The 27,477-nt window shown below is 36.9% G+C and overlaps 1 protein-coding gene across 8 annotated transcripts in view; it reads left to right on the forward strand.

Moving 5' to 3' along the window:
- Positions 1 to 27,477, forward strand: part of WDR7 (WD repeat domain 7) — a 150,853-nt gene that overhangs the window by 25,911 nt on the left and 97,465 nt on the right. For 7 of the 8 annotated variants that reach the window (XM_075138116.1, XM_075138115.1, XM_075138117.1 and 4 more), the window contains 12 exons: positions 384 to 503; positions 700 to 845; positions 1,926 to 2,028; positions 3,059 to 3,200; positions 3,780 to 4,028; positions 5,776 to 5,996; positions 6,822 to 7,017; positions 8,142 to 8,356; positions 14,499 to 15,268; positions 15,852 to 15,940; positions 21,756 to 21,874; positions 23,484 to 23,607. In XM_075138116.1, the coding sequence (XP_074994217.1) occupies positions 384 to 503; positions 700 to 845; positions 1,926 to 2,028; positions 3,059 to 3,200; positions 3,780 to 4,028; positions 5,776 to 5,996; positions 6,822 to 7,017; positions 8,142 to 8,356; positions 14,499 to 15,268; positions 15,852 to 15,940; positions 21,756 to 21,874; positions 23,484 to 23,607 (2,494 nt within the window). The remainder of the gene's footprint in view (positions 1 to 383; positions 504 to 699; positions 846 to 1,925; positions 2,029 to 3,058; positions 3,201 to 3,779; positions 4,029 to 5,775; positions 5,997 to 6,821; positions 7,018 to 8,141; positions 8,357 to 14,498; positions 15,269 to 15,851; positions 15,941 to 21,755; positions 21,875 to 23,483; positions 23,608 to 27,477) is intronic. The other variant, XM_075138114.1, reaches the window with a different exon arrangement.

Genomic DNA, 27,477 nt, shown 5'->3' on the forward strand with positions numbered 1-27,477 from the left:
ATAAAAGTGATAATCTCCTGTTAGTGTCATTTTTGTCTGTCTTTACAAGCCAATTTCTTACCTGTCACTACTTCAGTTCTGCTTTTCTGCACATTTGCTACTCTTGTACTTGTGACAGAATCTGCTTATTTGACTCTTTATCACAGGAAAGTTGGTATTCAAGATATGATATATGCATAGGAATATCAAAATAAAAGTGTTTATTTCAGTTAAAATTTACAGAAACATTGACAAGCTCATGACTTGAGCAAATTTAAAACCATCAAGAAATGCCTTTTTTGAAGATGATGTTATTACAGAAGGTAATATGGCTCTATTTAATTTCAGATTTACAGTTTTAAATAAAATGCAGTTAATTTAATGTTGCTTTTGTTTGTGTTTAGGATACAACACCAGTATTTGAAGAGGAGTCAAAACCTATTTATTGTCAAAACTGTCAAAGCATTTCTTTCTGTGCGTTTACCCAGCGGTCGTTGTTGGTAGTGTGTTCCAAATACTGGAGGGTAAGGCAAGCTAGCTGAACAACACCTGGCTGCTTTTCACTGTAGAAGCTGATTTAATTAAATTGCCAGTAAGACATTTAGATCAAGATGCTTTAAGTCCTTTTAATGTGTATATATTGAAACTGAAATTAGCTGCTCTTTGGGCATTTTAATCTGTAATTGGCTAATGACAACAGACTTTTCTGTTTCTTTTCAGGTTTTTGATGCTGGAGATTATTCCCTCTTATGTTCAGTCCCTAGTGAAAATGATCAGACCTGGACTGGTGGCGACTTTGTGTCAGCTGATAAAGTGATTGTATGGACAGAAGACGGACAAAGTTTCATATATAAATTACCAGCCAGGTAGTCAACAATGAAATACTCCATTTATTTATTTTTTGATGTAAAAACACGAGCAACTTTGAAGAAATATTGAGTATCTTTGGCTTTTATTTTGTTACAAAATCATATGGATGTTGCAGAAACTAGTATTCCATGAGCATATTTTAAAGTGTGTGTCCCCTAAATGAATCATGTTGAAGCAATGCTCAGTAATTTAGATTGCCTCAACCAAGATTGCTTCACTATTTTCTGATATTACACTAACTCTTTTTCACTTCCTAACGGAGCTGTGTGATGGGAAGAGGTGCATTTTGCTGTTGACCAAGTGTCATAAATTAAAATAAAATATAATTTAAATATTTCCTTAACCAGGTCCAAATAAGGAAGAACTAAGGTTTTCCTATATGCAGTAGAATGTAAATGATAATTGTGTTATTGTAAAAGAGTACTCTTTCAGCCCGTTAAGGGAAGGCTCGAACAGCTGAGTTTGTGCAGGTAAACGTGAAAATACCTAATTTTAAATTAATTTTATATCAAAGAGGTTAAATAAATGTAGAATGACAAAAGTAAAATAAAAAACTTTTCTTCTGACATCTTCATGACATGCAAGCATCTCTTTGTTCTGGGTAGAGATACAGTTTTATCTTGGAGATCCTTGAATATTCTCACATACATCAGGTGAGAACTCCTTTCTCACCCTCTTACGTGATTGGAGCATAAGGATGCGAGCAGATTTATCTGGTGATCTGTCAGAGGAATCCTTGGGTTTGGTGTGTTTTGGTTCTGAGTCTGAGGCCAGATGTGTTCAAGTCCAAAGCAGACCTAAAGCCAGGCTTCCTTCATTCTTTTTTTTTTCCTTCAGTTCTGAATGCGTGGGGGAACTGAGCTGGACACATTTGGAGCAGTTATTAATTGACGAGGCATACCCTACACATTAAAATTAGAGTAATGATCTGCTATAAACTGTATGAACAATTGAAAAAATGTAATGTTTAAGGGCCTGGGGGTTGTTTTTCCTTAGTATTATTTAGTTAGTGATGTAGTAATCACTCTCTAGTAATACAAGGAATTTTGTTCCTTTCTCTTTGTTCTTAAACCCAGCTGTCTACCAGCTAGTGATTCATTTCGCAGAGATGTGGGGAAAGCAGTAGAAAATTTAATTCCGCCTTTATTGTACAGTGTGTTGGACAGAGCAGATAAACAGGTAAAATATATTTCTTTGGAGTTTCTTTTATGGACTGCATTTGTCTTTTAGAGAGTTGAAACGTGCATAGATCATGACTAGTTCTTCTCTTTCAGAGTAGACCTTTACGATTTTTTCTTTTCCTAGAGAAAGTAGACAGATGGAATTTCCCTGTTGTTTGGTTTGGTTTGGTTCTTGTTGGTTTTCAAATAAATGCAGAGGTTAGTCTCTGGTCGCGTGAATCTTCAGTTCCTATATACTAGCAGTTTATCATTCATCAGTGCCTGGAGAGTTAGATGTGCATGCTGATCAGGCAATAACTCAGCAAGAGCTTTTAGAGTCACAACTTAGAATTTGAAAGCTTGAATCCTTGCAGAGTAAAGAAAATCAAATTTTGTAGGCCAAAGTCCTCTTTGAGCTATACTTCATTTTTATATTGTACTGTGAACTGTATCTGCTATAAACTAATATATCGAAGACTGCTGTATGATATATCTAGTACTTATACCTATACTACTAGGTATAAGTAACTGATTTACAAATGCTGTTATTACAAGATATTGTAGGAATCCTTTTTTTTATCTTAACCATTTAATCTGTTGCCAAATTTGGACATTTATATAGTTGATTTTTTTTTTCCTTTATGTTGTCAATCAATATTAAAACTTTTTTGCTTCTGTTGTGGACCATGTTCCTTACTGAGTAGTGTAACTTCAGCTCATCATTGCAGCTGGAATGTTTACAGTTTTAGAATACACACACATATATATAAAATGTTCTAAATATGAATATATTTAGAACAAAACCAAATATATATAAAAATCTTTTTTCCTCTCCCCTAAACCTGTGTTTTGTTTTGTAACTAACCACAGTTTCTTCTGATTCGTATTGCTGTATTTATTCTTTCTCCTGTAAAAAAGATTAAAGCATAAAGTAGCTAGTTTTTGTCCTGCTTTTAAAAGGTACAGTGGATTATGTGGGGAAAGTAAATTTTGAGGTTAGTACATGGTTTATATGTGTTCTTAAGTTGTTAATTTATTTTTTTTAACAGCTACTAATATGTCCTCCGGTTACTCGATTCTTCTATGGATATAGGGAGTTTTCTTATAAGCTGTTAATCCAAGGAGACTCTTCAGGGAGACTGTGTATTTGGAGTGTGCCTGATACTCTTGAACAACAAGATGGTGCAAAAGGTATGCCTAATTAACAGTCTTGTTGCCAAGTCTTTTAATGGCCATCTCTTTTTTTTTTTTTTTTTTGTTATGTGTTTTGTGGCTGGATAAAGCACTGCTGCTTTTCCTATCCTTTTCCATGAAGTTGTTTTGTTTTTTTTTAACTGCTAGCTTCTTGTAAGAGCTATAGTAACTTAATTTTTTCATATATGATCAAAATCTTAATTTACTCTGAATATTTTTCAGGTATAAGTTTTAACTGCTTTACTGCAAATACTAGCTATGGTTGTTGCTGTCTGCCTGTGTAACTTCCTCTTGTAGCTTAAATCATGTACTTTTCCAGTTCTCACATATATTGTTTCCATGTGTTGCTGTAGCTTCACTCATGTAGTCAGTAAATTAATCTCCAGTATGTACCTTTTACTTTGTTCAAAGTGTTGTAACACGGTGTATTTAAACTTTGAGATCTTTTCAGAAAAGCATTCCTAATTTCCATTCTTGCCTCTTTTTTTTTCTTTCCTAAATCCTCCTCCCACCTCACCCCTTCTGTGTTTTTGGTTTTTTGTTGTGGTTGGTTTTTTTTTTTTTCTTTTTAAACAGGACTGCAGACGACGACTTCAGTGTCCCTCCAGGAAGCTTTTGATAAACTTATTCCTCGCCCTGCTGGGATTATAGACCAACTAAGCCTAATACCAAACATCAATGAACCACTTAAAGTTACAGCTAGTGTGTATATCCCAGCACATGGGCGTTTGGTTTGTGGTCGTGAAGATGGAAGCATTGTTATTGTGCCAGCAACACAAACTGCTATAGTTCAGCTGCTGCAGGGAGAGCATATGCTTAGGAGAGGTATGGAAATAAGCTTTTGAAAAGCATAGTTGGATTACAGTGTGCGCCTGTCACGAGATATACTGAAGTAAGAAATAGTTTCATGAAGTGAGCATTGAGTCATTTTATGGGTAGAAATCATATAACCATTTTCTTAACAATTCTGATGTTCTACTATGTAATGAGAAACCTAAGTAATAAATTAACTGAGGCCAGCTTGCATCATTTTTTTGGGGGGGTGGGGCCCTTCACTGGAAAGCCTTGGATATTTGTCCTGGGTTTTTGAGATGCAGTAGCAAAGATATGGCGGGGGACATCTCTCTCTCTCCCAGTATTGTTCTGGGCACTGGGGTATCAGTGTGCCTGTGAAGATCTTCGTGGGAAAATGATGAATCTAAAAGAGAATTCCTTTTTGTGTATCGTGTAGTTAGTTGAGTGTTATATGTTGGCCTGCTGTTGTACATTTTGGTTCCAGATAATGTTATTTTAATACTTTTGTGATCACAGTTGCAGAACAAATATTTGGGTTTTGATTTTTTACAAATGCTGATAAATGAAAAAGACGTGTAAATATTTTTCTGTGAGTATACATACGAGCTTACAAGTTGTATACAAGGCTGTTGGTTGTACTGTTTCCTTTATATAACTGATTTACTTTATATAACTTTAAGAAAAAAATCATTTTTTTAATAATGTGAAGTTGAGTTGCCTCGAAGTTGATACATTATTCTACAAATAAGCATTGGTGATTCTTGCCCTCATAAAAATACAGAAGTGCCCGTGTGTATTCTACGTAAGGTTTTCTGTGCTTGCCAGAAAGCATAATCACATAGAGGAAAAAAGTTCAACTATATCATGCAAGTATTGCATAGAATACTTGATTCTGACGATTGAGCACAGTCAGACATTTGTATTAAAAGGAAAAAAAAAAACAAACTAAAAGATAAACTCTTTTGTTCAACAGCGGATTCTAGTTCAATTTGTAGTATAAATTGTCATAGCTGGTTTACTTTAAAATTGGTTTATACCTCAGGATGGTTTGCAGCGAAATGGTTGAAGGATGCAAAATTTAGAGAATTGGGCCCATTTTGTCAAATTTGCCATCTGAAAAGATTTTCTAAGTGTCTTTTGTGATAGCTAAAAGGTTAGAATGAGAATGATTTAACTAATGTGTTTGATCTCAGTGAACAGAAGACTCACATTCTTGCGCTGTTCACAAAAATTATTTTCCTTTGTAAATTTAAATTTGATGTCATTAAAATATTCTGCACAAACACCAAATGCGTAACACTGCAGACTTGCATGCCACTGTTGTGGCCAATGCAGAGTAAGATTAAGCAATTTTCCTGGGACTGGTCCTTTTGGTTATAACCTTGGATAAATTCATGTTTGATGGGGAAGGGAATTTATTTTTTCACATCTTTGTGGCCTTTTTAAATGTGGGGGTTTTGCTGGGATTTTTTTGTGGGGGAGGAGGCTGTTTTCAGACAGCTGAATTACTTTAAAGTGAGATTGTACAGCAAGACAAAAGGAATCATTCAGTCCACGTCCAGTAAAAAAAAAATTATGACCGTTTTTTAAAAAGACAAGGCTAATTCTATAAGAACTTCTGTCAAAAATGGCAGTATGTCCATATATTTTTTTTTTTTTATCAAGAGCAGTGTTTTGGATTGTTAACTCTTCTATTGAATTATATTTTTTCTCTCTTCCTGGCCCCCCCCCCCCCCCCATTTTTTTTCCCCCTTTCACCCCTTTCCCAATTTCTCAGGTTGGCCACCTCACCGGACTCTCCGAGGCCATCGAAACAAAATTACATGTTTACTGTATCCTCATCAGGTTTCTTCTCGTTATGATCAAAGGTATTTGATCTCAGGTGGTGTGGATTTCTCAGTCATCATATGGGATATATTTTCTGGAGAGATGAAACATATCTTCTGTGTACATGGTGGAGAAATTACACAGCTTCTAGTTCCACCAGAAAACTGTAGTGTAAGTTTTACATAATGTCTGATAACCTGTCTCACACTTCCCATAAATGGTACAGCTCCTCAAATCCTTCTTGAGAATGTGAATGTAATATGAAATACTGAAGATTTAGCACATGTATAACTCTTGCAGACACTTAAAAAGAGTTTAATTGTTCTGTTAATCTTGGGTTTGTTTGCATGATGTATTAGCTGTGTAAAGTATTAAGGCATTTGTCCCTGCCCATGGCAGGGGGGTTGGACTAGATGACCTTTAAAGGTCCCTTCCAATCCAAACTAGTCTATGGTTCTAAAAATAGTGGAAAAACCGGATATTAAAACCTAGCTAGCTAAGGAAATGCTTCGCATTTTATGATATATAGCATTAACAGTGGGAGAGGATTTCCATGATGTGGAAGGCGTCTTTCCCCTGAAGGTGTTTGCGAATGTGATAGACAAGCATTCCCCACCAGTTAGCCCACAGGATTTAAAGGCAACTTTGTCTTTTCATAACTCGGTTGAGGTGGTAGAATTTAATGAATAAAATGACACTGATTTACTTGAAAACTGTGGTTTCTCTTTTTTGCTCAACAAAACAGGTTCTAATACTTGTTTGTTCTTTATGATATGCAAGAGGTTGGATTCAAGAGAATTTCTGCAAGTGAAATCCTGTTTCTAGTGACCTCAGTGAGTTTAGCCATAGACTCATGTGCCTGTTTTTTGTTTATAAAATAGGTTGTTGATCACCATGCTTGGTCTAGTGAAGAAGAGATTATTAAATGCAAACTCTCTGCATTATGATTAAGATTTCTTTTCTTTTCTTTTCTTTTTTCTTTTCTTTTATTATTAGGCAAGAGTCCAGCACTGTATTTGCTCTGTTGCTGGTGATCACTCAGTAGGTCTTTTGAGTCTGCGGGAGAAAAAATGCATCATGCTGGCGTCCCGTCATCTTTTCCCTATTCAAGTAATAAAATGGAGGCCTTCCGATGACTATCTGGTGGTAGGATGTTCAGATGGGTCTGTGTACGTCTGGCAAATGGATACTGGTAAGGTTAAGTTCAAAGATGTTGATTAAACAATTCTTTTTATACGTATATATGTATTTGGTTATCGTTCTGTGTAAGTTGCATCTGAGAGAAGAGTCAAAACATTTTGACACACTTATATTTGGAAATTTAGCACTCCACATATTCCCAAAATTTGTAGATTATGTAAGCTTTTGTTAAATACATATTTTAATACTTGGAATAACTCATTTAGTTTTGGATTGCTGTGGCTATCTTCCCCCTGCATACTTTCCTAGTTATATTTAGAGAGACCGGTTAAAATGTTGGCTGCACATTTAGTGTCTTCTCAGTTTATTAGTGTCCATGCTTCCTCAGCAATTTTCTTGAAAACTTGGTGTAGAAGTGCAGCACCTTAATCTACAATAGTTTCTTCATCTGCAGAGTGAAGAAAATGTTTATTGGTTTGTTGTTTGGTGTGGTTTTTTTTAAAAAGGGACTAATGCTTAGTTTAAAAGAAACTAAAAATGAGCCTTAACAGAATGGGCAACAAGACATAAAATAAAAACAGCTTTGTTGTAGAAAATTTTGTGATATTGAAAGGGAGAAAGTGAGGAAAAAACGTATCAAAAGATATGCAGTATGTAATTACCTTCTAACTCCTTAACTCACTTAAGGAAAAAATCACAAACCTGCAATAATGTCTGAATATTATTTTCAGCTTACTGTGAAAACTAGATGAGAATTGCTTTTTATTGAAGCTCTAGGAAGCAAAGAGGAACCAGAGATCCATCGTGGAAAATTTAATCCACACAGGTAGTTGGGTGGGAGAGGGAATTCAGACTGAAAAGAGCCTTCCACTAAAAATGTTGAGCAACTGCAGTCATCACTCTCTGGTCAGTACAGAATCACATTGTGGGGTTTTTTTTAAACTTGTCTTGATTTTTGTTACTGTGTTTTTTCCTTACACACTTCAGCTTCATAGAAATTTAGGAAAATTCCATCCCTTTAGGAAGATTAGTTCTAAAAATAGCCTTTAACACAACAGAAAGTTTTATGCATTGCATCGTGTGGCGTAAATTATTTTCACAGACTGTTGTACTCGTGATATTTTGGACATTCTGAATTGTTTCTGCTTAAACTCATGCTTTTCAAAATATTTGCAGGTGCGCTGGACAGGTGTGTGATGGGAATAACGGCAGTGGAAATCCTGAACGCCTGTGATGAGGCAGTCCCAGCGGCTGTGGACTCCCTAAGTCATCCGGCTGTCAACCTGAAGCAGGCCATGACTAGGCGTAGTCTGGCTGCTCTGAAAAACGTGGCACATCAGAAACTACAGACTCTTGCCACTAACCTGCTTGCTTCCGAAGCGTCTGACAAGGTAAGCTGTGTTTCAGTTTCTGTTTTTAATGCAGTACCTGAAACATTTGTTTCCATAAATAATTTAATAAAATGTGGGAAGTCTTCATTGTTGAAACTGAAAGGGTCTTATCTAATGCTTTCTGAAATTCTAATAGAAGGACCTAAACTAGCGTTACCTGGCCTTGGGTCAGTCCTAGGAGTTCACTTTCCTACAACAAAAAGTATCAGCCTTCTTCAACGTCATTGTGCAGTTTCTAATACAGGTAGTGTTATCTAGAGTTACATTCTAAAAACACATTTCATTTATGTTTTTTCTATTCTGTACTCTCAGTGGTAGTGGTTTTCCTTGCTGAAGTCTTAATGCTTTTAAACTTCCTCTTCACTGTCTATAACTCTGTACTGCTTTCACTTTCTTTTTCTCTAGGTTCAGTAAGAACAGAGGTTATGCACCAAATAAACTTACCTCTTTCTAGATGGGTAGTAATATATATTTAATATCAACCAAGACAATCCCTTCCACATATCTCTGGATATTGTTCCCCAATTTACCTTACTGTTCATGGTGCTACCTCCCACTTCAGTGTGTGTTCTACTGTATTCTTTCAGGTTGAGTTTATTTAAAATCTGGATTTAGCAGCATTTCATAGAATCTGGAATACTTGTTCAATTGTATATGTTCTGTTAAATTGTAATGTCCATGGGTACACAAGGAACCAGCCTGTGATCCATATCCATCAGAAGCAAATCTCCCCCTTTCGTTTTGTGCTAGCTTTGAGGAACGGAATCAGCATTTATCTGTTTTTTCCCTCTTTCCCCCATATTGGACATGCTTTATACTTCCTGCAGATCTTGCTAAAGGCGGAGCTAGAGCTTGATTTTATTTTATTTTGGTAATTGTTGCTGTGTGACAGTTCAGAAAAAACATTACTAAAATATATGTACAAATAGATGTAAATGGAGCCAAAGTAACTTAAATGCTGAAAATAAATTATGCTTTGAGAAATATTTTAAGTGTTTAATGCTAGAAGATATTAATGGGCTTAGTTGATTCCTAAATATTTCAGTGCTTAATGTTTAAGGACTTTTTAAATTATGTTTTATGCTTTAAGTGATGAATTCAAATGGAACTGTCTGTAGTAACTTGTTAAAAGCGCTTATTAACTGTTCCTGAGCGCTGTATGTCTATGTATAGAGCGGGCACATGAGCCACAGCATGTTTTCGTATGTTCATTTAGACACAAAACTTTACAATTTATATAGATGTTACTAAGTACAACAATAAGCTATTTACCAATCTAAGCAATAAGTAAATGCTTGTATTAAGAACCCTGCTAAGCAGACCTTTCTGATAATATCATAATGATAAGAGTTGTTCAGGTGTTAGAGCAGTAGCTGGACGGTGAGTCTGCACGTTAGTCTCTGACTCAGAGGATGATTTTTCTCCATCCTGGTTATTATTGCATAAGCTGGAAACACCTTAAATATTTTGAGATGTGGGGAAGTTCCTTTTTTAACAAGTAGTAATGAGCTCTTTTTCCAAGTTGATATCTTGCAATAAGAAACAGCTTGGATTTCAAATTGTATAAAGAGTAACTTTTACATTTTGGCATTAATTTTATTGTTCTGAAGAGCAAATAGAGTACAGTATGGCATGTATCCCAAGAAAAGCTAGTACAGTGTAAAAATTTTAAGGAACGTCAGTATGGCGGATAGAACGGTACAAGAGTTAGTTCTGACTATCCTGTTAATTTTAATGTGCCTAATTATTATTCAGGGTGATGGATTTGGACTGACCATTTTGAAGACTTAAGAGGCAGCTAACAGTGTCACATTGCAGAGTTGGTAGAGATGGAACAAAAAAGCAAACAGTAAATTTTAGAAATAGGCTTAAATGGTAGTTCAGTTGGTGCGCTCAATAGCACGTCAGTGCAGATCGTCAGAGGAGAGCTTGGGGGAAGAGCTTTCTCTTGGGCTTTGCATCATGCGTTTTCTTTTGGCCAAATATAGAGAAAAGGTAAGTCCTGACCTTGTGAGGGTTTTATGAACTTTGTCACAGAAGGAATATGACCCTGACTTTTAAATTTTTATCTTTCTGTTGAAGATTAATTAGAAGGAAGTCCAAAATTATCTTGAAGGAAACTGGGAAAAATATCCTTAGTCGTGTATTAGAGCAGTATGTCGGAGGCTTTCCTTGCCCTGAGCAACTTGCTGTAGTGGACCCTGCTCTGAGCAGGGGCTTGGATTAGAGGATCGCCAACCTTAGTGATTCTGTGGTTGTGTCCTGCTTACATTTGCTTTTCTCAATGATTCCAGCACTCTACCGTTCATCATAACTTTTTTCCTAATAAAGACCTGTCAGAGTAGATGGGTATTAAATTTGTTTAGTCTGTCAGTGCCATTCAAAAATGTTACCTGAGTCCAAACAAAAAGAGCTTGTATTTTGGCTTTTGTGTTCCTTTCGTTAGGGCTGACTGCTGCTGTTCTGGTAGTCGGGGCCGTGGCCAGCAGAGAGCGGCAGAGCCCTGCTCCCCGCAGCCCACCGCCTCGGCTTCTGCCTTCGCTTGTGTATTTTGCTGCCTTCTGTTATATTCTGTTTGGAAAAGAAATGTCGCTTGTAGAGAGCATTCCTTAGAACACCACCATCGTGTTTCCACAAATACATGTGCGCTCAGACTTGTCCGCTGCTATTCCTGCTGCATCCCGTATGACTGTTCACATACGGAAGTATGAGTGTTGCACTTGCACATGCTGTGCAAATATATGTGGGTTATGCGCGGGTTCCTCACGTCTAGTGAAGGTATAGCTACCTACAGAGGCATGATACATAGCACAGCAAAATGTGTTCTATACCAGAGGTCAATGATGATTAAAAGCTAAAATATTTTGGTTATATTGTTGCTTTTAATTTTACCATTGTGACCATTACCAGAGACCATTTCATAAACAGTTACCTACATTACATTCTGAGAAAATAACTACTTTTTTTTTAATAAGGTTTCAATTATCCATTACTTGCTTCTCATGGCAAATTTACTTAATAAGCATAGTTTATTCATTCTCCAAGTTGACTACAGCGAAAAGAGTAGAATTTGGCTATTTGCTCTAGTGCTGATTGCGTTAGGCCCTGGCTGTTTGTCTGGCACAGTGAGTTAGCCTGCGCTGCAGCTCCTCCAAGAAATATAAGAACAGAGAGTGAGGAGGATGGTCTCTGTCTAATTTTTCTTTCATAATCCCTGTGACCAAATGTGAATTTTCCTTCTGGTAGTGCCTTAACTTCATTACATAAGTGAAATGAATTTTAATTTGAGGAAAGACAGAAATCAAAAATTATTTGATTCTAGTGGAATAGCAGATAGTATTGAAGATTTTGCCAGGTCTGCATTTCATTGTTGGAGAGTCTTTTGATATGTTTTGAATATTGCTCTGTGTGTGTGCTTTTGGTATCTGGTTTGTTTGTTACAAAACGAGTGCATTGGTATAATGTAAAATATTTGTGCGTATTTGTTAAGAATCATCCTCTGAAAGTGAGCAAGAACTAGTGAGTGCAGCAAGCAAACCAGTAATTGTACTGCTGTAATCCACTTCAACACCATACAGTAAAATATACATGGGTATTTGTTCTAAGTAAGCAAAATATTAGCAGCCTTAAATTAAGAGTCTGCAAATGAAATAAAGTATTAGTGTGGTAGAAAAATGAAGATTACAATATCAGATAAGACTAACATAGTAGATTGCTTTAGATAAATACGCTTTCTGCATATTATGTTTAGACAGCATTAAAGGAGCAGTTTCTTAGCCTATTTTTTCCCCTGGGCCTCTTGCTGCAAAACAATCAAGGGGAGAGGTTATTCTTGAGTTGCTCCAAAACAGCGCTCAGAAATGAATCACGAAGAAGCTGTTGCTGGATTATCAGCTGCTCTTGATGGCAGGTCAGGGTACCAGAGCATCTTTTGGACAGATTGGTTTCCAAATATAAAGCTAATGTAAAACTTTGGAGAGGTCAGTTTTTCCTCTGAAGATTTTTACTGTAAAAAGCAATCTTACACTCTTCAGGGATATACAGTAAGTAATAGCCACAGAAAAAGCAGAGTGCTTTATGAGAGACAAATCTGTGTGAATGAGAACTTTGAGAATTGAAATAATATGCTTATTTCAAAACCAGATTTGTACACTGAAACAATAATTGAACATGATGTGGTGGATATTATATTCTTTCATGCCAACAGCATTTTGGGGGTCTTTCCAGCTATAATGGAAAAGGAATATGTAAAAATTACTTCAGTTTTCAAACACATGCTATGAAATTTGTACAAAACTTAAAGCAGCCAAGTAGCTGTAGGACTAGAAATGCTTACTGTCTTGAAAGAAGTCCTTGAGAGAAAATAAATGGTACATACGCATGTCCAATTTTCCAATTATAAGATGTTAAGTAGAATATACATTTGTTTCTGTGATTCATAGTGATAAATACATTCGTTAGTGTTCCGAAGTAGAATGAAAAGGGTTGAAAAATGCAGGATAATGGAAGTTGGTAGGAATAATGTAGTTTTCCAGCTCAGCAGACTTTCAGTGGTGACCACTCCTATGGCCCAGGGTATTTAAGGCTTCATAAGATCTGCACATTGCTTCACATCAGTGAACAAAGGAAGCAATCTATCAGGATGTATTTAGCATAGGGTAAAAACCTATTTCAAACTAGTGTATATATACAGAATGTTCAAATTTTTGCACGATATATAGAATATATGTTAGTTATTTGTATAGTCTGTATATATTTATATATAAAAATAGTCTGTATATATTTATAGTGTGTTTGTATATATGCATACCTATTTGTAAATATATATACAGTGTACGTATAAAAACTGCAAGCCTTGTTAATTTTTAAATAACCATCCTGCTGTAAAATGTGCTTTTGTGGTTTAAAAAAAGACCACAGAGAATGGAAATTTTAGAGACTACCAAACTGAAAGAGTTTCTATTAATGTTAAGGCTGTTGAGTTATAGATGAGAAAAGTCATAGGAGCCTTGACTGTATTGCTTTTATTGGTGATATATTAAGAACTTTGGGGTTAATTCTACTTTCAGTAAAGGTTGATGTTTTCTGAACAAATGATTCAGCCTATACGAATAGAAAAATACCATTTCTCCTGCAGCCCTTCTTAGACTTGTGTAGGGTAACGGGTTTTATGTGCTCCCATAGACTTCGCTGTCAATTGAGCACAGGGTTTAACTTCTGCAGTGACTAGTATAAGCATCAGGAACGCTTCTTCATCACTGAACCTAGTAACTGCTTCTCCCGTAGGTTTTTCTTGCTCTGACTTTGTAATTCTGTGCATCAAACATCAATATTCAACACTATGTCTTTCAGGCTGTTAAGTTGTAAAAGAGGAGAAATAATACTTTACTTACATTTGAACAGGGTTTATTTCTGTTAAAAGATTCTCTTTTTCACTTGTTTGAGGAAACTAAGTACTTGGCCATAATTTTGTGTTGATTATGGAGAGAATAAAGTTCTCACAATACTTAAAAACTTATGTTAATGTTCTTTTGTCCAATCTCCTTTTCTGACTTTTTTCACCTTTTATCCCATAGCATTTTAATTTTCTTTTTCCCTTCCCTCCCCACCCCCTCGGAGGAAGGGAAGGAGGAAGAAAATGGACTTAAGTAGTGGAGTGAACAAGAAGTGACACACTAATTGCATATCTGGACGAATTTATTAGTAGTTTATTTTCCAATGGCATAAATTGATGCTATACTTCAGTATCCAAATATGAAATATTTAATGTGTTTTAGGTTTAATAACAAAATACTGAAATTTTATTGTTCCTGGGAGCATAACTATTATCTTTTAGAATTCATGAGAAAGAAATGTGAACTTCTGTCTCATCTAGAGAGCTCTATCTATCTGATAAACTTCTCTAAGTGAAATTTCTGTATTTTAGGCTTGTAACAATTGATCACAAGTCTGACATTCCTGACATTGTGAAAAGTGCTGTAAAATTCTTCACTGATATTTTCATAACTTTTTATATACCCATGTGAGTTTTCAAACTTGGATCATCCACAGCTTCCTTAATTTGTAAATTAACTTTGTGAAAAGTGTTAAGAAAGTAATCCAATTAAAATTTCAATTTTAAATTTTTTTTTTCTTTTTTCAGGGGAATTTACCGAAATATTCACATAACTCCCTGATGGTACAAGCTATAAAGACTAACTTAACAGATCCAGATATACATGTACTCTTCTTTGACGTAGAAGCCCTGATTATTCAGCTGCTGACTGAGGAGGCCTCCAGACCCAACACTGCACTCATTTCTCCGGAGAATTTGCAGAAAGCCTCTGGCGGGTCTGACAAAGGAGGTTCCTTTTTGACTGGTAAACGAGCAGCTGTCCTCTTCCAGCAGGTCAAGGAAACAATCAAAGAGAATATAAAAGAGCATCTTCTTGATGATGAAGATGAGGATGAAGAATCGATAAGACAGAGAAGAGAAGATGGTGACCCAGAATATCGCTCTAGCAAATCTAAACCACTAACTTTATTAGAATATAATCTAACCATGGATACAGCAAAGCTTTTTATGTCCTGTCTTCATGCCTGGGGCCTGAATTCTGTTCTAGATGAGCTTTGCCTTGATCGTCTTGGGATGCTTAAGCCACACTGTTCAGTGTCCTTTGGCCTCCTGTCTAGAGGAGGCCACATGTCTCTGATGCTTCCTGGCTATAATCAGCCTGTAGGCAAACCGTCATATGATAGTGTGGAATTAGGAAGGAAAATGTCCGTTACCGAAGGACTGGGAAAGGGGACGTACGGTGTATCGCGTGCTGTCACCACTCAGCATCTCCTGTCTGTTATCTCACTGGCCAACACACTGATGAGTATGACCAATGCAACTTTTATCGGAGACCACATGAAGAAAGGTCCGACCAGGTACGGCAAATATTCACTTGAACTTGTAATAACTTTCTTTCAGAGTCTCTATTTTAATACAGCATTTTATTTTGTTTAATTTTACTGGGGGGTTTGATGTATTAAATGGCTATGAAAACCTTTGGTACCTAGATGGAACTGAGTGTATTTCTTCTTTCTTGAATGTAGTATTTTTTTATGCTAAGGTAACTATATTGCTTTGAATGGAGTTACGTAACTTACAACATTAATAGAACATGGAGTTGTATTAACATATGCGCTGGTAGGTCTGAGAGGCCATTTTTGTCCTCCTTTTTAGTGCTTATTGTTTTTAAAGGGATTTTATGATGAGTAGGTTAAATTCTAAATAAATCAAAACATGCAGATGAACTTTTTATCACCAAAAAATAAGCTTACCTAGGAATTGTAAATGAGTGTGGGTTTTTTTTTTTCCTGCCAAACCAACTATTTTTTATAGGGTTGCTTTTCAAAGTTTGCTTAGTCACAGTATCTTTAGCAAATGATCCTTTTTGTTGGTGATTTTTTTTCCTTTCTCTTCCCCTATCCTCCTTCTTCTCCCCCTTTATGTATATTTTGTGTTTAGGCCACCTAGGCCAGGCACTCCTGAGATGTCAAAAGTGAAGGCACCCCCTTCAATTTCAAGTCATGCAGCCCAAGGACAAATTAAGCAAGGTAAAAATCTCTTGCTTTGGAACAATTTGATATGTCATTTCAGCTCTTGACACTGAAATTACCACCTTACTATCAAGTGATAAAAATATTGCTAGCTTCTATGTGGGAGGAACAAGTAGTGTAATATTCTAGATGAAAATTTTGATGACTAAGACCTTTTTAAGAATCAATGTAAGATGCTGATACTGTCATGAAGCCATTCCCTGACAATGAATTTTTGCATATTTTAAGTGTTGAGGTGATAGTAAGAGGTTTAAAGTCTGTAACTAAGGGCTATATAGACTAATACAAAAATGTTTATGTATGTTATAAACTAAAGCATAAAGGTAAACACATCTAGGTAGTATGTACACATTTCCTCTCCTTTTTATGAAGGAGGAAGAAATTATTTTATTTTGCCACTACTTCTACCACTGCTGCTCTTTTCATCATGTGCAGCTATGAAAGATGGCAGTGGATGATGCTGAAGGATCTTCAGTAGTCTGTATTGTATCTTTCCTTTCATAAGTATAATGGTTAAGTACTAAGCATAGGAAGTAGAACAACATGTGGTGTAAAAGAAGGATGTACACAAGATTAGACATGGATTCTCTACTGGAGTAGAGTGGAGCAGGGACTAGAGCTTCCTCCGGGCAGCAGGAGCACATGGAAACAGTCCTGGGACTGGAGAGGTGGAGGAGGTGGCGCCTTCCTGCTTGCTCTTTAAATTAGAGCTGCTGTTTGATGGGGCAAATGAGCTACTCCTCTTAATGCCAAAAATAAAGTAATGATGTGGCCCCATGATGTGGCCAATTCCGACTTGAGCGCAAAACTAGGGGGCAAGTGAAGTGTTGGGAAGAGTGTGGGGCGGCGATTCTTGGAGGCAGCCGGCACGTTCCTGGGGAGGGAAAGCAGCACAGTGCAGTACACCTGCGGTGCCCGAAAGAGGAGGGACAGTACTTACCCGCTGGGGATAATGGGGGAATAAAGTCCGCATGGGACTGGTTGAAGGTTGTTTATGGCTTGAGGGGAATGTACGTTTGTCATACATGTTTTGCTGTATGATAAAACAAAGAGGAAAGGTACACACATCATTGCTCTTCTGTGGTTCTTTGGGATTTTTCTGGATGCGAGCCTAGTTGCGTGCATATACTGCAGGGCAGAAGAGAGGAGGTTTTCCTTTTTTTCCATAATGTGTTTGGTTATTTTTTTTAACTAATCTATAAAGCAGATATCCTTCAGGACTTACTTGAAATTTCTTTTGAAAATGGCAATTATCTTTTATTTTTAACTCTTAACTACTAAAACTTTGTCTTTTCAAGCTATATGAATATGGAGAAACTTGCAATTTGTAAAATGATTGCATTGTGCAGAATATATATACTTCGTCAGTGTGGTATTTACCACAATGTACAATCTTTAAAGATGTATGTTAAAGACACACATACATCTTTAAATATATCTTTAAACTGTGGAACTGCTCTTGTATTAGAGAGCTAGTAAGCACAACAGGTAACATACATCAACTGTGTGATTTTCTTCACTCGTGCAAAAAAGGGGGATGTTTATACCTGAGGAGGAAACTTGCCCATCGGCACCATTTGTGTATATTTATTCTTTTCCTAAATATTAATTTACTGTGATCTTTGGCTAGAAAGGGAAAATCAGTTTCAGGAGTGGTATGTGTCAAGCTTTTTTCATTATCAAGGGTGCTACATAAATAGAGAAGTAGCAGTCAATAACAAGCAGAAATTAAAAAAAATCAGGGATCTTGTCTCAACATGCGAGGCTTTTTGGTTTTGTTTTTTTTTTGTTTTGTTTTTTTTTACAGCCATTTACTTCTCCTCTTTGAAAGACAATTATCTGAAAGGTCAGGATTTCTCAGAGATAGTGTCTATATGGCAAATTCAATGCGAGAAAAAACATTCGTCACAGAGAGCGTCTGTGTTTTGTTTATAAAGATACAGTTCCATTATGGTTTTTCTTTCCCAAATGACAGCTCAGTAATTTTTCTCTGAAATAGCTTTGCTAATTTTGGGGATAGACATACGTTAGTTACCTAGTGGAAATATTTATAACTTCATGAGAAACAACTGATTAAAATGAAATTCTGTGTGCTGTCAAAAATATAGAAAAATACTCCTGTTCCTAAATTGTCATCTTTTTCTGTCTGGTGGCATGTCTTGCACACTTTTGGGGGAAGATGGGTTTGTTTCTAAGTGGTACTCCTAGGTCATAAGTTTCCTCAGTGTCTTACCGTTACATCCCATTGTGCACTACTTGCAGTATCTTGCTACTCATAAATTTCTAGTGCTATTGTTCTTAAAAAATCAATTGGAGATACAATTAATGCATTTTATGACATATTTGATCTCCATCAATTTGACCTGTATTTGTTCTGAGGTGAGTACAGCTCTGTGCTACTCAGTTACTGGGCCAGCTGCTTCCGCTACAGTGATTGTTGTAATTACTGATGTTGGAAGAGAGCTGGCAACTATGACAAAACGAGGCAAAAAAGAAACTTCAGAGTAAGACTTTAGTTTCAGTATGGGGTGGGTTTGGTTTTTTTACAAACAGGTTTTTTTCATAAAATAAATAGCTTGGTTTTATACATCTACTGAAACTAGGTTTTGCTGTTATGAAGCAATTTACGCTAGTAGTTCTGTCACTGTACACGTGCCATCGTGATGCATTTGTGTGGAAAGTATGGAAAAAGTAGTTTTGATGCAGATGTCCCACAGTAACAAAAGAAGTTCACTCCATGAAAAACAAACAGACCACTCAGAAGACAATGCTTAATCGGTTTGGGAGCTTGAACCCATTGTTGTTCTGCAACGGAATAAGAGAGGGGGATTAATTTGAAGATGCTTGTGCATGACATACGGTAATTTCTCTATAGGAAGGAAGTGTCAGATAGTGACCTCTAAATCTCCACGTTGACCTCGGTTTGTAGCATGTGTGTGCCATAAGGTCTGCACATCTTTTCATGTGATAATATTAAGTCATGAAGCATTAGTGGAAGTATAATGTTTAGAACTGCTTTTAAATTACATTTGCACCGAGAAATAATGCAGTTTACAAAAGAAATGTCACGGATACTGTTTTGAGCAACATGCTTGAACTGTGCTCTTCTGTAGTTGCTTGCCTGTAGTCTTACACTGTACGCTTTGTATGCTTCTGCTTTAGATTCTTAGTCCTTTCTTTGGTATAAGCTTAAAATTATTTGAATGGAGACACATTTAGAATGAACCTATATTAAAACTAACCATCAGTAATACATTCTGTGACATTTAAGAGTGACAGATGGGGCAGCCCAGGTTTAAAAGGAGTTATTTCTAGGGTTTTTAATGAGTAGTGCAAATTCCTAATCTATCTAAATACGGGAAAAGCACAAGAAGAAGCAGCAAAACTGGTGTTTTTAAAATTCATAGTCAACCACGCTGTCAAACCAAATCTAGCTGTCTAAAGACACATTTGTAATTGCTTTATTTACAGGTACTTTTGTCTTTTCAAAAGATGCACGTTTCTGTTAGTGTATTTGTGTTTCTCTGCAGTTGCATGTCTTCCTCTCACTGGCATTGCACTTCTTGTAAAACCTAGAATTTTTTTAAGTTTAATGTTATCACAGTTTCCTCCAGTTTTTTGTTTTTCATTCTTCAGTGATACTGATCTGTTTTTCAGAAGCTGCTATCCTCACTTTCCTATTTTTTTTTTCTCTTTATTTCTTCTTCTTTCCTCTGCAAGTTGCTCCTGCTGTTTCTTCTAGCACTGAAGCTGGTCACTCTGGCTCTGACACTGCTCCTACTTTACATACCTGTTTCTTAGTCAATGAAGGTATTCTTTCCTCACTTTTCTATCTATTTGTCTTTTACTTTCAACTGATGTCCCTTATCATTGTTATGACATGACTTTGATTTGATCTATGTAGGAATTCTTCTTTGCAAAGAAGAGAGGCAATGAGTTTATTTTTGTGTACTTTGCCATTAATGCTGGTAGAGGGTGAGCAGATCCGGTCTGTGTCTTGGACTGTCTGTAAGTTCAGTTCTTGACTAGTGTGTCAGAGATGGTATTTCGGATCTTGTTCAGATTTGCTGTTGTCTTTTGACAAAAAAATCTCAGCCCTTGTTAAGTAGGGAAAATACATGTGCCTTTACCTGTCAGTAGTATATGCAGGAGAGAAGCTGCAACACGCGTGGTGTGTTCCACGCAGGTGCCGTGTCCCGTCTCTCCACTGCGGGTGTAAGTGCCGCTTCTCAGTACGAAGGTTCAGCCCCATCTAGAGCCCTGGGAGGACCCTCTGGGATGAGCATGGGATAGTCTTCCACTCCTGTGATGAATGAGCAGCAACGCTCTGTAGTCCATGTTACAAATTGAAAGACTAAAAATTTAATGATCCTTTTAAAATGAAACAAACAAAATCAATTTCATGTCATTTAAATTTTATTTTTGGTGCTTATGGAAACTTAGTGTTTATTTAAACTTGGGTTTTGTGTTGGGGATGATTTTTTTTCTAATAAATATTTATCCACATTATAAAGAATGTCTTTCTGCCAAAAAGATTGGCACAAACAAACAAAACCCCCTTGTATCCCTGTAGGCAAGTTGCTTTAAATCAGAATTTTTATGCCCTTATTATTAAGCTATAAATTCCTGCTTTCATGCATCTCAAGTAGTAGAAACAGCGCTCTCTTAAATTGGAAATTCCTCTTTTTAATCCATTTTTCTTTAAGGAAAATTGACATAATGATTTCGTTTCTTGTAGCACCATGAAGAGCTTTATTAGTTAAAATATTTAGATTTTTTTATGCTCAGTATTGCTGACATTTAAAAATATAGATCTATATGCTCACCTGAAGTATTTGTCCAGTTTCTCAAGTCAATGTAGAGCATAATACTAAAAGAATTCTTTTACCTAGAGTACTTTACAAGCATTTTTACAAGCTATGTTGTTTGAGCTTGATATGCTTATCTTTACGGGTTTTAGCTACACAATATTGCAGGCTTGTAATATGAATGCACCTGAAGTAAGCATCTTGAAGTAAGATTTAGGTGGAAAGATAAGTAAAGGAGACAAGTGGGCACCTGTACCTATTTGCCCTTTTAAAACACGGCAGAAAATTCTATGTAATCTTTCTAGTGATTCATATGCTAAGTTTTCTGTAGTTGAATTATATCACACTTGCATGTGGGACATTAAATATCGTGATAAGTAATGCTAATTATGGTTTGAACAGGGCATCAAAATCTTGAACTCAGAACCATGGCTTATGCTTTTGAAAAATACTGGCCATAATACTTTTAGGGACTTTTTTTTGTATTTAGTATGTATGTTGAGTATATTCTTCTGGCTGCAAGTTTAAAAGCCAAGCATGTGACTAGTTACTGAAGTCTTTTTCAGAGGGGCTGAGGAGGAAGAGGGATGTTTGTGTTTAATCAGGACTGATTTGAGGCAGTCTTCTGCTGATGTCTCACTTGACCCTTGCATGTGTTTGAGATCTGAGCAGCTAATTCATGAGGCATGATTTATGCCTGGAAGAGCTCATTCCTGTCCCATACAGAACGCATGTGCACTGTACAGCCTGCCCTGAGGTCAGCTGGCATCAGTAAAGACAGGGTGAGCCCTGGGTTCCCACAGCAGAAGAAACAATTCTGTTGTTCTGCTGCAAAATTGGTTCTGTGTTTTTTTTCTTTTCTCCCCCTCCGTCAGGAGAAGGTGAGAGAAAACCTGCTGCGTATCAGGCCAGTGGCCAATGTATATTTACTTGATGGCATTTTAAACTTAAAATTGCTTCAATGTTTATTATGTTTATCTTCTTGTTGTGATGTGTTTTAACAGGGTGGAGCCAGCTTGCTGCTATGCACTGTGTAATGCTCCCCGACCTGTTGGGACTGGATAAATTCAGACCTCCTCTTCTGGAGATGCTGGCTCGCAGATGGCAGGATCGATGCCTGGAGGTGATTTCAGTAGTAATTTTGTACCGCTAGGTTTTTTTGGATTTTATGTTGTCTTTTACTGATCACGTTTTCCCTTAATGTAAAAAAAAAACCATATAATTCTTTCTGACACGAGCTCCTGCAGTTTTTATCTCAGATTTAGTAAGTTAATGTTCTAGTTCACCTGTCAAAATGTTGAAAAAGTGATCATGTCTAAATTTTTTTTTTTTTACCTTCTGGATGCTGTACATATTTTTTTTAAAGAAATTATTGGATTAAAAACTTCCATGATTCCATTAAGAATCTTATTTGGATTAAAAAAAACCTACCCTCTATTTTTCAAGAGACTGCTGAGTTGCTTTATTTTTTGGAGTGTGTATACAGTAGCCAGTAAATGGTTTGTCACACAACTGTTTGATAAATGACTGGTGGGCCTTAACACTACACCTGTGCTGTTGTGGCAAAAAATTTGTTGACTCTGCAGCTTTCCAAGTGGGAAAGGAGTTACAGAGCTAGGTTGTGGACTGTAGGTCCTCAGTGGTCCTGTAACTTAATTGGGAATATGTTTTTTTGCTACCTGATTGCCTGTTCTTTTGCTAGATAGGATATACTGTGAGATGGTTTCCTGAGAGGGTAATTACTTTGAAACTCATTAAAATTTGTTAGCAACAGAAGTCCAGTTACTGGATATCCTTAGTTGTCAGGGTAGCATATTTATATTCTGTTTGTCCACAATTTTTTATTTTACCTTGATCAAATCACTTCACTTCCTTGTGTGTTAAATCTTTTAGACCAAAAATAATGTGTGTATTTATGAATGTGTGTTTATGAACTTTTCAGATGGAATAAGTGATATTAATGGGGGACACATAGTACAAGATAGTATTTTATATTTGTTGGTGTAAAGCCCCAGATTTTTTTTTTTTTAAACTTTGGGAAACCTGTTTATGTATATCTTCCTCTGCTTTCATTGTTCAGTCTTTGGTAATATGTAGTGAATGAGTAAATACCACGTGAAAAAATATTTTTAGGAGATTTTTTTGTTTTGCTTCTATGTTGTAACATTTATGACACTTATAAAACTTAATTCATTGCACATTTGGAATTTTGGACCCAACTTTGGAAATGCTGTAGAGAAGGGTGATCACAAGTTGCTTCTAGAAAACGAGAGTTTTGGTGGCCTTTCAATGCATCAGCGCAAACATAAGGTTCAGCCTTATTTCCCTGAGCACAAAACCTGTCTTGATGTTCACTTTACGGGATGGGAGACAGCCTCGGTCGGTCTTGCTGTCTGTGCTGAGAAAGGCAGGTCCGTGGAGGCCAGGGGGAGGTGGGACAGCTATTCGGTTTATGCACTGCACTCGTGCCGGGGGCTGAGTTGTGACATTCATCCCCTAACTTTCTCATGGGGCTGCACATCTTTGCTGTGTCCTGTTGAGTCGTCATAGTTGGGGCATGTCCTATTCACGGTTGTTTTGCTTCTGTGTTTAAGGTGGAGAGGGGTGGGAAAAAATGAAGGCCTTCTAAAAGCTTAGTTTAGTTTTCTTTTGTTCTTGCTAAATTATACTGAAAGCATACTGATAAATATTGGATATTTGAGTTTGTATAACATTCCTGTTGGCTTTTACAGGTAAGAGAAGCTGCCCAGGCCTTGCTGCTAGCAGAACTGAGAAGAATCGAGCAGGCAGGTCGGAAAGAAACCATTGATGCATGGGCTCCTTATTTACCACAGTATATTGACAGCGTTATATCACGTAAGTAATGCTGTGTTAAACCTGAAGATAACTTGGTTGCTAGATAAAAGAAAAAAGGCATTTTGTACACAAAATTATGAACAGTACTACCATTCTAGGGGAAAAATCTAGGGTTATATAGAAAAGGTTATTGAAATTTTCAAAGTAATTTCACAGTCATGAAATCACTTAAGGTCACTAATGTTGATTAGATAAATCGAACGCTTCAATACATCTCAATTGGGATTGGAGTGTCTCTTCCAAAGGCTATCCCTGCCTGTGGAGGGACTAGGCTGTAGTTTAGAGGTTTCAGGGAAGAAACCTGCTATGAAAAGGGCTGATAAAATTACAAGGTACTGGTGGTAAAACACTGACGTTCCTTTTCAAAGAATGTGTAATTAGGTTACAGAAATCATTATAAAGGGATCCTTTGGCATCCCAAGAGTATAAAAGGATTCTGAAAGGAGCTAATGCAGGGTCGTGCAGTGTATGTCCATCAGCATCTGTTAAACATTTGATAGAACGCCTGCGCAGTCAGGTGTTCAAAGCCATTGGTCACCAAGTGCTGCAGGGAGATCTTGGGTAAATATTATTCTCCAAATAAGTTAAATACCTACTGACCACTATTTAATCTGTTGTATTTTTCTCCAAAATAGCTATTTTCATTTTATTCATTGTTATTAAAGCAGAGGTTGTACAGACTCTAAGAGTGTATTCTTGGAAGATCTGTCAGCATCATGAGATACTCCGTTCAATTATCCATCTAGAAACTTGCCTTTGTAGAGTAATGTCCAAACGCATCTGGCTTATATAACAAACCAGTAAAAATTTCTATTTTCATGAATGAGGGTGTTTGCTTTTAAGTTGTAGGTGTCCATCTTTCTTAAAATGAGAGTCTTCTTCCACTGAAGAATGTAGTTTCTATTCAGAGAAAGATCTCTATTAAATACCAATTGATTTTTGAGAGATGTGTAATAATCTTATTAAATCTAAATTGAATGCATAAATTACATGGAACACTACTTTAAAGTGATGTTGAGAATTTGTTGGTAAGACTAAGCTGTTGTTAATTACAGCCTTCAGCCATGTAGCATTTGCCTTATTACGGGGATGTTGTTGCACAGTTAGATGTGCAGCCAAGCAGTGAATGAATAATAAGTGAAAGTATGTTGTATATACATGCCGAAAAGCCTTGATTCATATTGATAGATATTTGTGCCATTTTGTATATCGGGATGTATTTTTTAATTGATCCTCTCCTGAGGTCGGTTATACTCAGTTTGTAGAATTCAGCTATAGTTGCACTTTACTCTCAGGAGTAGCTGCTATAGCAACTGTTGATGATTACTAATTTCTTTTCTCTGGAGCGATACTGAATGACCTTGTTGGGTACAAGGTTATCAACACAATTGTGTTGGTGAAGTGTCTGTAAAACCACTCTAGTGCTTGCTTTAGCCAGTTGACTGTTTGCAAAAAGGAACTTTTTTAACATACTTGAAAACAACGAGTAATTCATGTTAGTTTCAATAATTTGCTATTTCTGGTAGTCCTCATAACTTAAACAATTGCATTTGAAAGTTTTAGAGAAGAGTATGCAGTTCTGTTTTACATGTGCATCAGCTGGAAGCATATTATTTTGTTCTGCCTCTTGTGTTTATGTTTGTGCTCGGGTTAGAAGCATGGCGTGCATTTTTATAGCAATAGTCAGGGACTGACTGGTTTAAGAAAAAACTTGAGTGTTTTGTGTGCGTTCAATTCAAGTATGCATACAGCAGTATTTTGGTCTTTATGTTAGTCATTAGCAAATCAAAACATAGCATTTGTTTTAACACTAAATTAGCATGTCCTTATCTATCAGAACAAAAAAGTTTTAAAACACAGGAAGAAAATATAAAATAGAGAAAACAACTGAGCATGGCTGAATGAATGACTTGAATATAAATGTTCAATATTGTGAAAGCACTGATATTGAAAACCTTTCAAACGGGTCATGACTAGCAAATTGGAATTAATTTTTTTTTATATTAACAGTGTTGAAAACTGTGTGAATTAAGGTTACAGAGTTTGTGGTTCTCCTGAATGACAGGGCTGAGGCGGCGTTTAATAGTGTTATTGTCTGTATGAACGTACACAAAGATGCTAACACTCTGAAGAAGAATAATTATGGTATCAGAAAGGAGGAACAAAATAAGGAGCTTCAAATGTTGCTGTTCCCTGAAACCAAAGAAATATAGCTTTGATTCCTTCATCCTCCACTTCTCCCAATTTTGTCTCTATATCGGGGGGGGCATAAATTGTTATCAGCATATTTTTGTGTCCAGCATATGCTATTACTCTACAATAGTTCTTATATGCATGATGTAGAAACAGTGCTTCTCTTGCACATTAATGGGTTTGTTTTAATTAAAACAAGTGGTAATAGCTAATAGAAGCTTGCTGCTGATATAAGATACTTTGTCATATGCATTTAATTGGCTCTTGAATGAATCAAGTGTGTGGTACTAGCAAACAGAGATGAAATCTTTCCCCGTTTGTATATTCGGTGCTCAGATCCAATAGCAATTTTGGGACATGACCTTACTTGTGCGGATGAAGCAACTGGCATGTCTCCCAGCGTTTTGATAAAATGTGTTCAGGAGACTTGAAAGACTTGCAAAGGGAAAACTTGCACAGGGTTATCTTTCAATAATCTTTTAACTGATGCAAGAGAGATTATTGTCCCCGGTAGATGGTGGGGTGGAGGAGCACGGAGAAAGCCAAGCAGATCTTATTTTCTCTTTTGTGGGTCTGCCAGCACACCACCAGCTTGCGCTGCAGGAACCACCTCAAGTGGGCCCAGTTACGCTGTCACTGCTCCGAGCTGCTCACTTACAGCTGCCTGTATCACACGATTTGCAGTTCGGATGTTCGGATACGTTAGGCTTCGTTTCACAACGCCTTGTGGGGGGAATGATAAATCTTTATTTTATTTGGGCCTTCAAATTCGAAATGGGCACGTCGGCTTGTTGACCCCACATCAAATGGGAATGGATGTATAAGTGATGCTATGAGTTAAACCTATGAGAGATGTTGCAGGTGTTGGTATTTTTCACGCTCCCACAGGGAGGAAAACAGTTAAGCTTTCAAAGCTTCATCTTGTATCTGCTAAGATTGTCATGCGACTGTAAATATTTGCCATGGCCTTGTCTGCTCCTCATTTTCACAGCATACAATTGTTTCTGAAGCGCTACATAGTCTGTGGGGCGTTTGCCACACGGATGTGTTTTCAGGTGAAGTTCAAAAAGGGAAAAATGCTACTGCCTTTTTCTACCTGCTTATTTTTAAGAGCAAAGACTATCTTCAGTGTCAAAGGGATTCTGCACATTAAATTCCCTTTTTAAAGGGATTCCTTTGCTGAAATATTATGTTTCTATTTTGTTTCTTTTATTTATTTATTTTACCTTGGCCAGCGTAACGTTTTCTTAAAATGCTGAAGGCATCCTTTTGGGGCTCTGTGCAGCGGGACACTTGCAAGCTCTTGGTGGTGGGTCTGTCTGCCAAGCCCTGGGAGGGACAGGTATGTTTAAAAATATGTGATGCTACTGCAGATAGAAAAATGGCTACTATGGCTTTAATGGAAAGCAAAAGGTTATCTTGCCCCGGCCTTTGTGTGCATGTGGGATGCGGATGGAGCCGGCAGACAGGCAGTGCGCTGGGCGGCTGGGAGCTGCCTGGGATCGATCGGAGCAGTGTGAAGTGAATTAATGCGAGGCAGGCAGGCTGCCTGTCACGGGCTGCCGGGGTGCGGGCAGTGCTGGTCAATCTCTGCAGAAATCTGTTTTCAATACATTCTGCCCAGAAATTAAATATAGACACTTCTCTTGCTTCCCATATTGCTAAAACCCAGTTCAT

This window comes from Calonectris borealis, chromosome Z, assembly GCF_964195595.1.
Source record: "Calonectris borealis chromosome Z, bCalBor7.hap1.2, whole genome shotgun sequence".
NCBI classification, from domain to species: domain Eukaryota; kingdom Metazoa; phylum Chordata; class Aves; order Procellariiformes; family Procellariidae; genus Calonectris; species Calonectris borealis.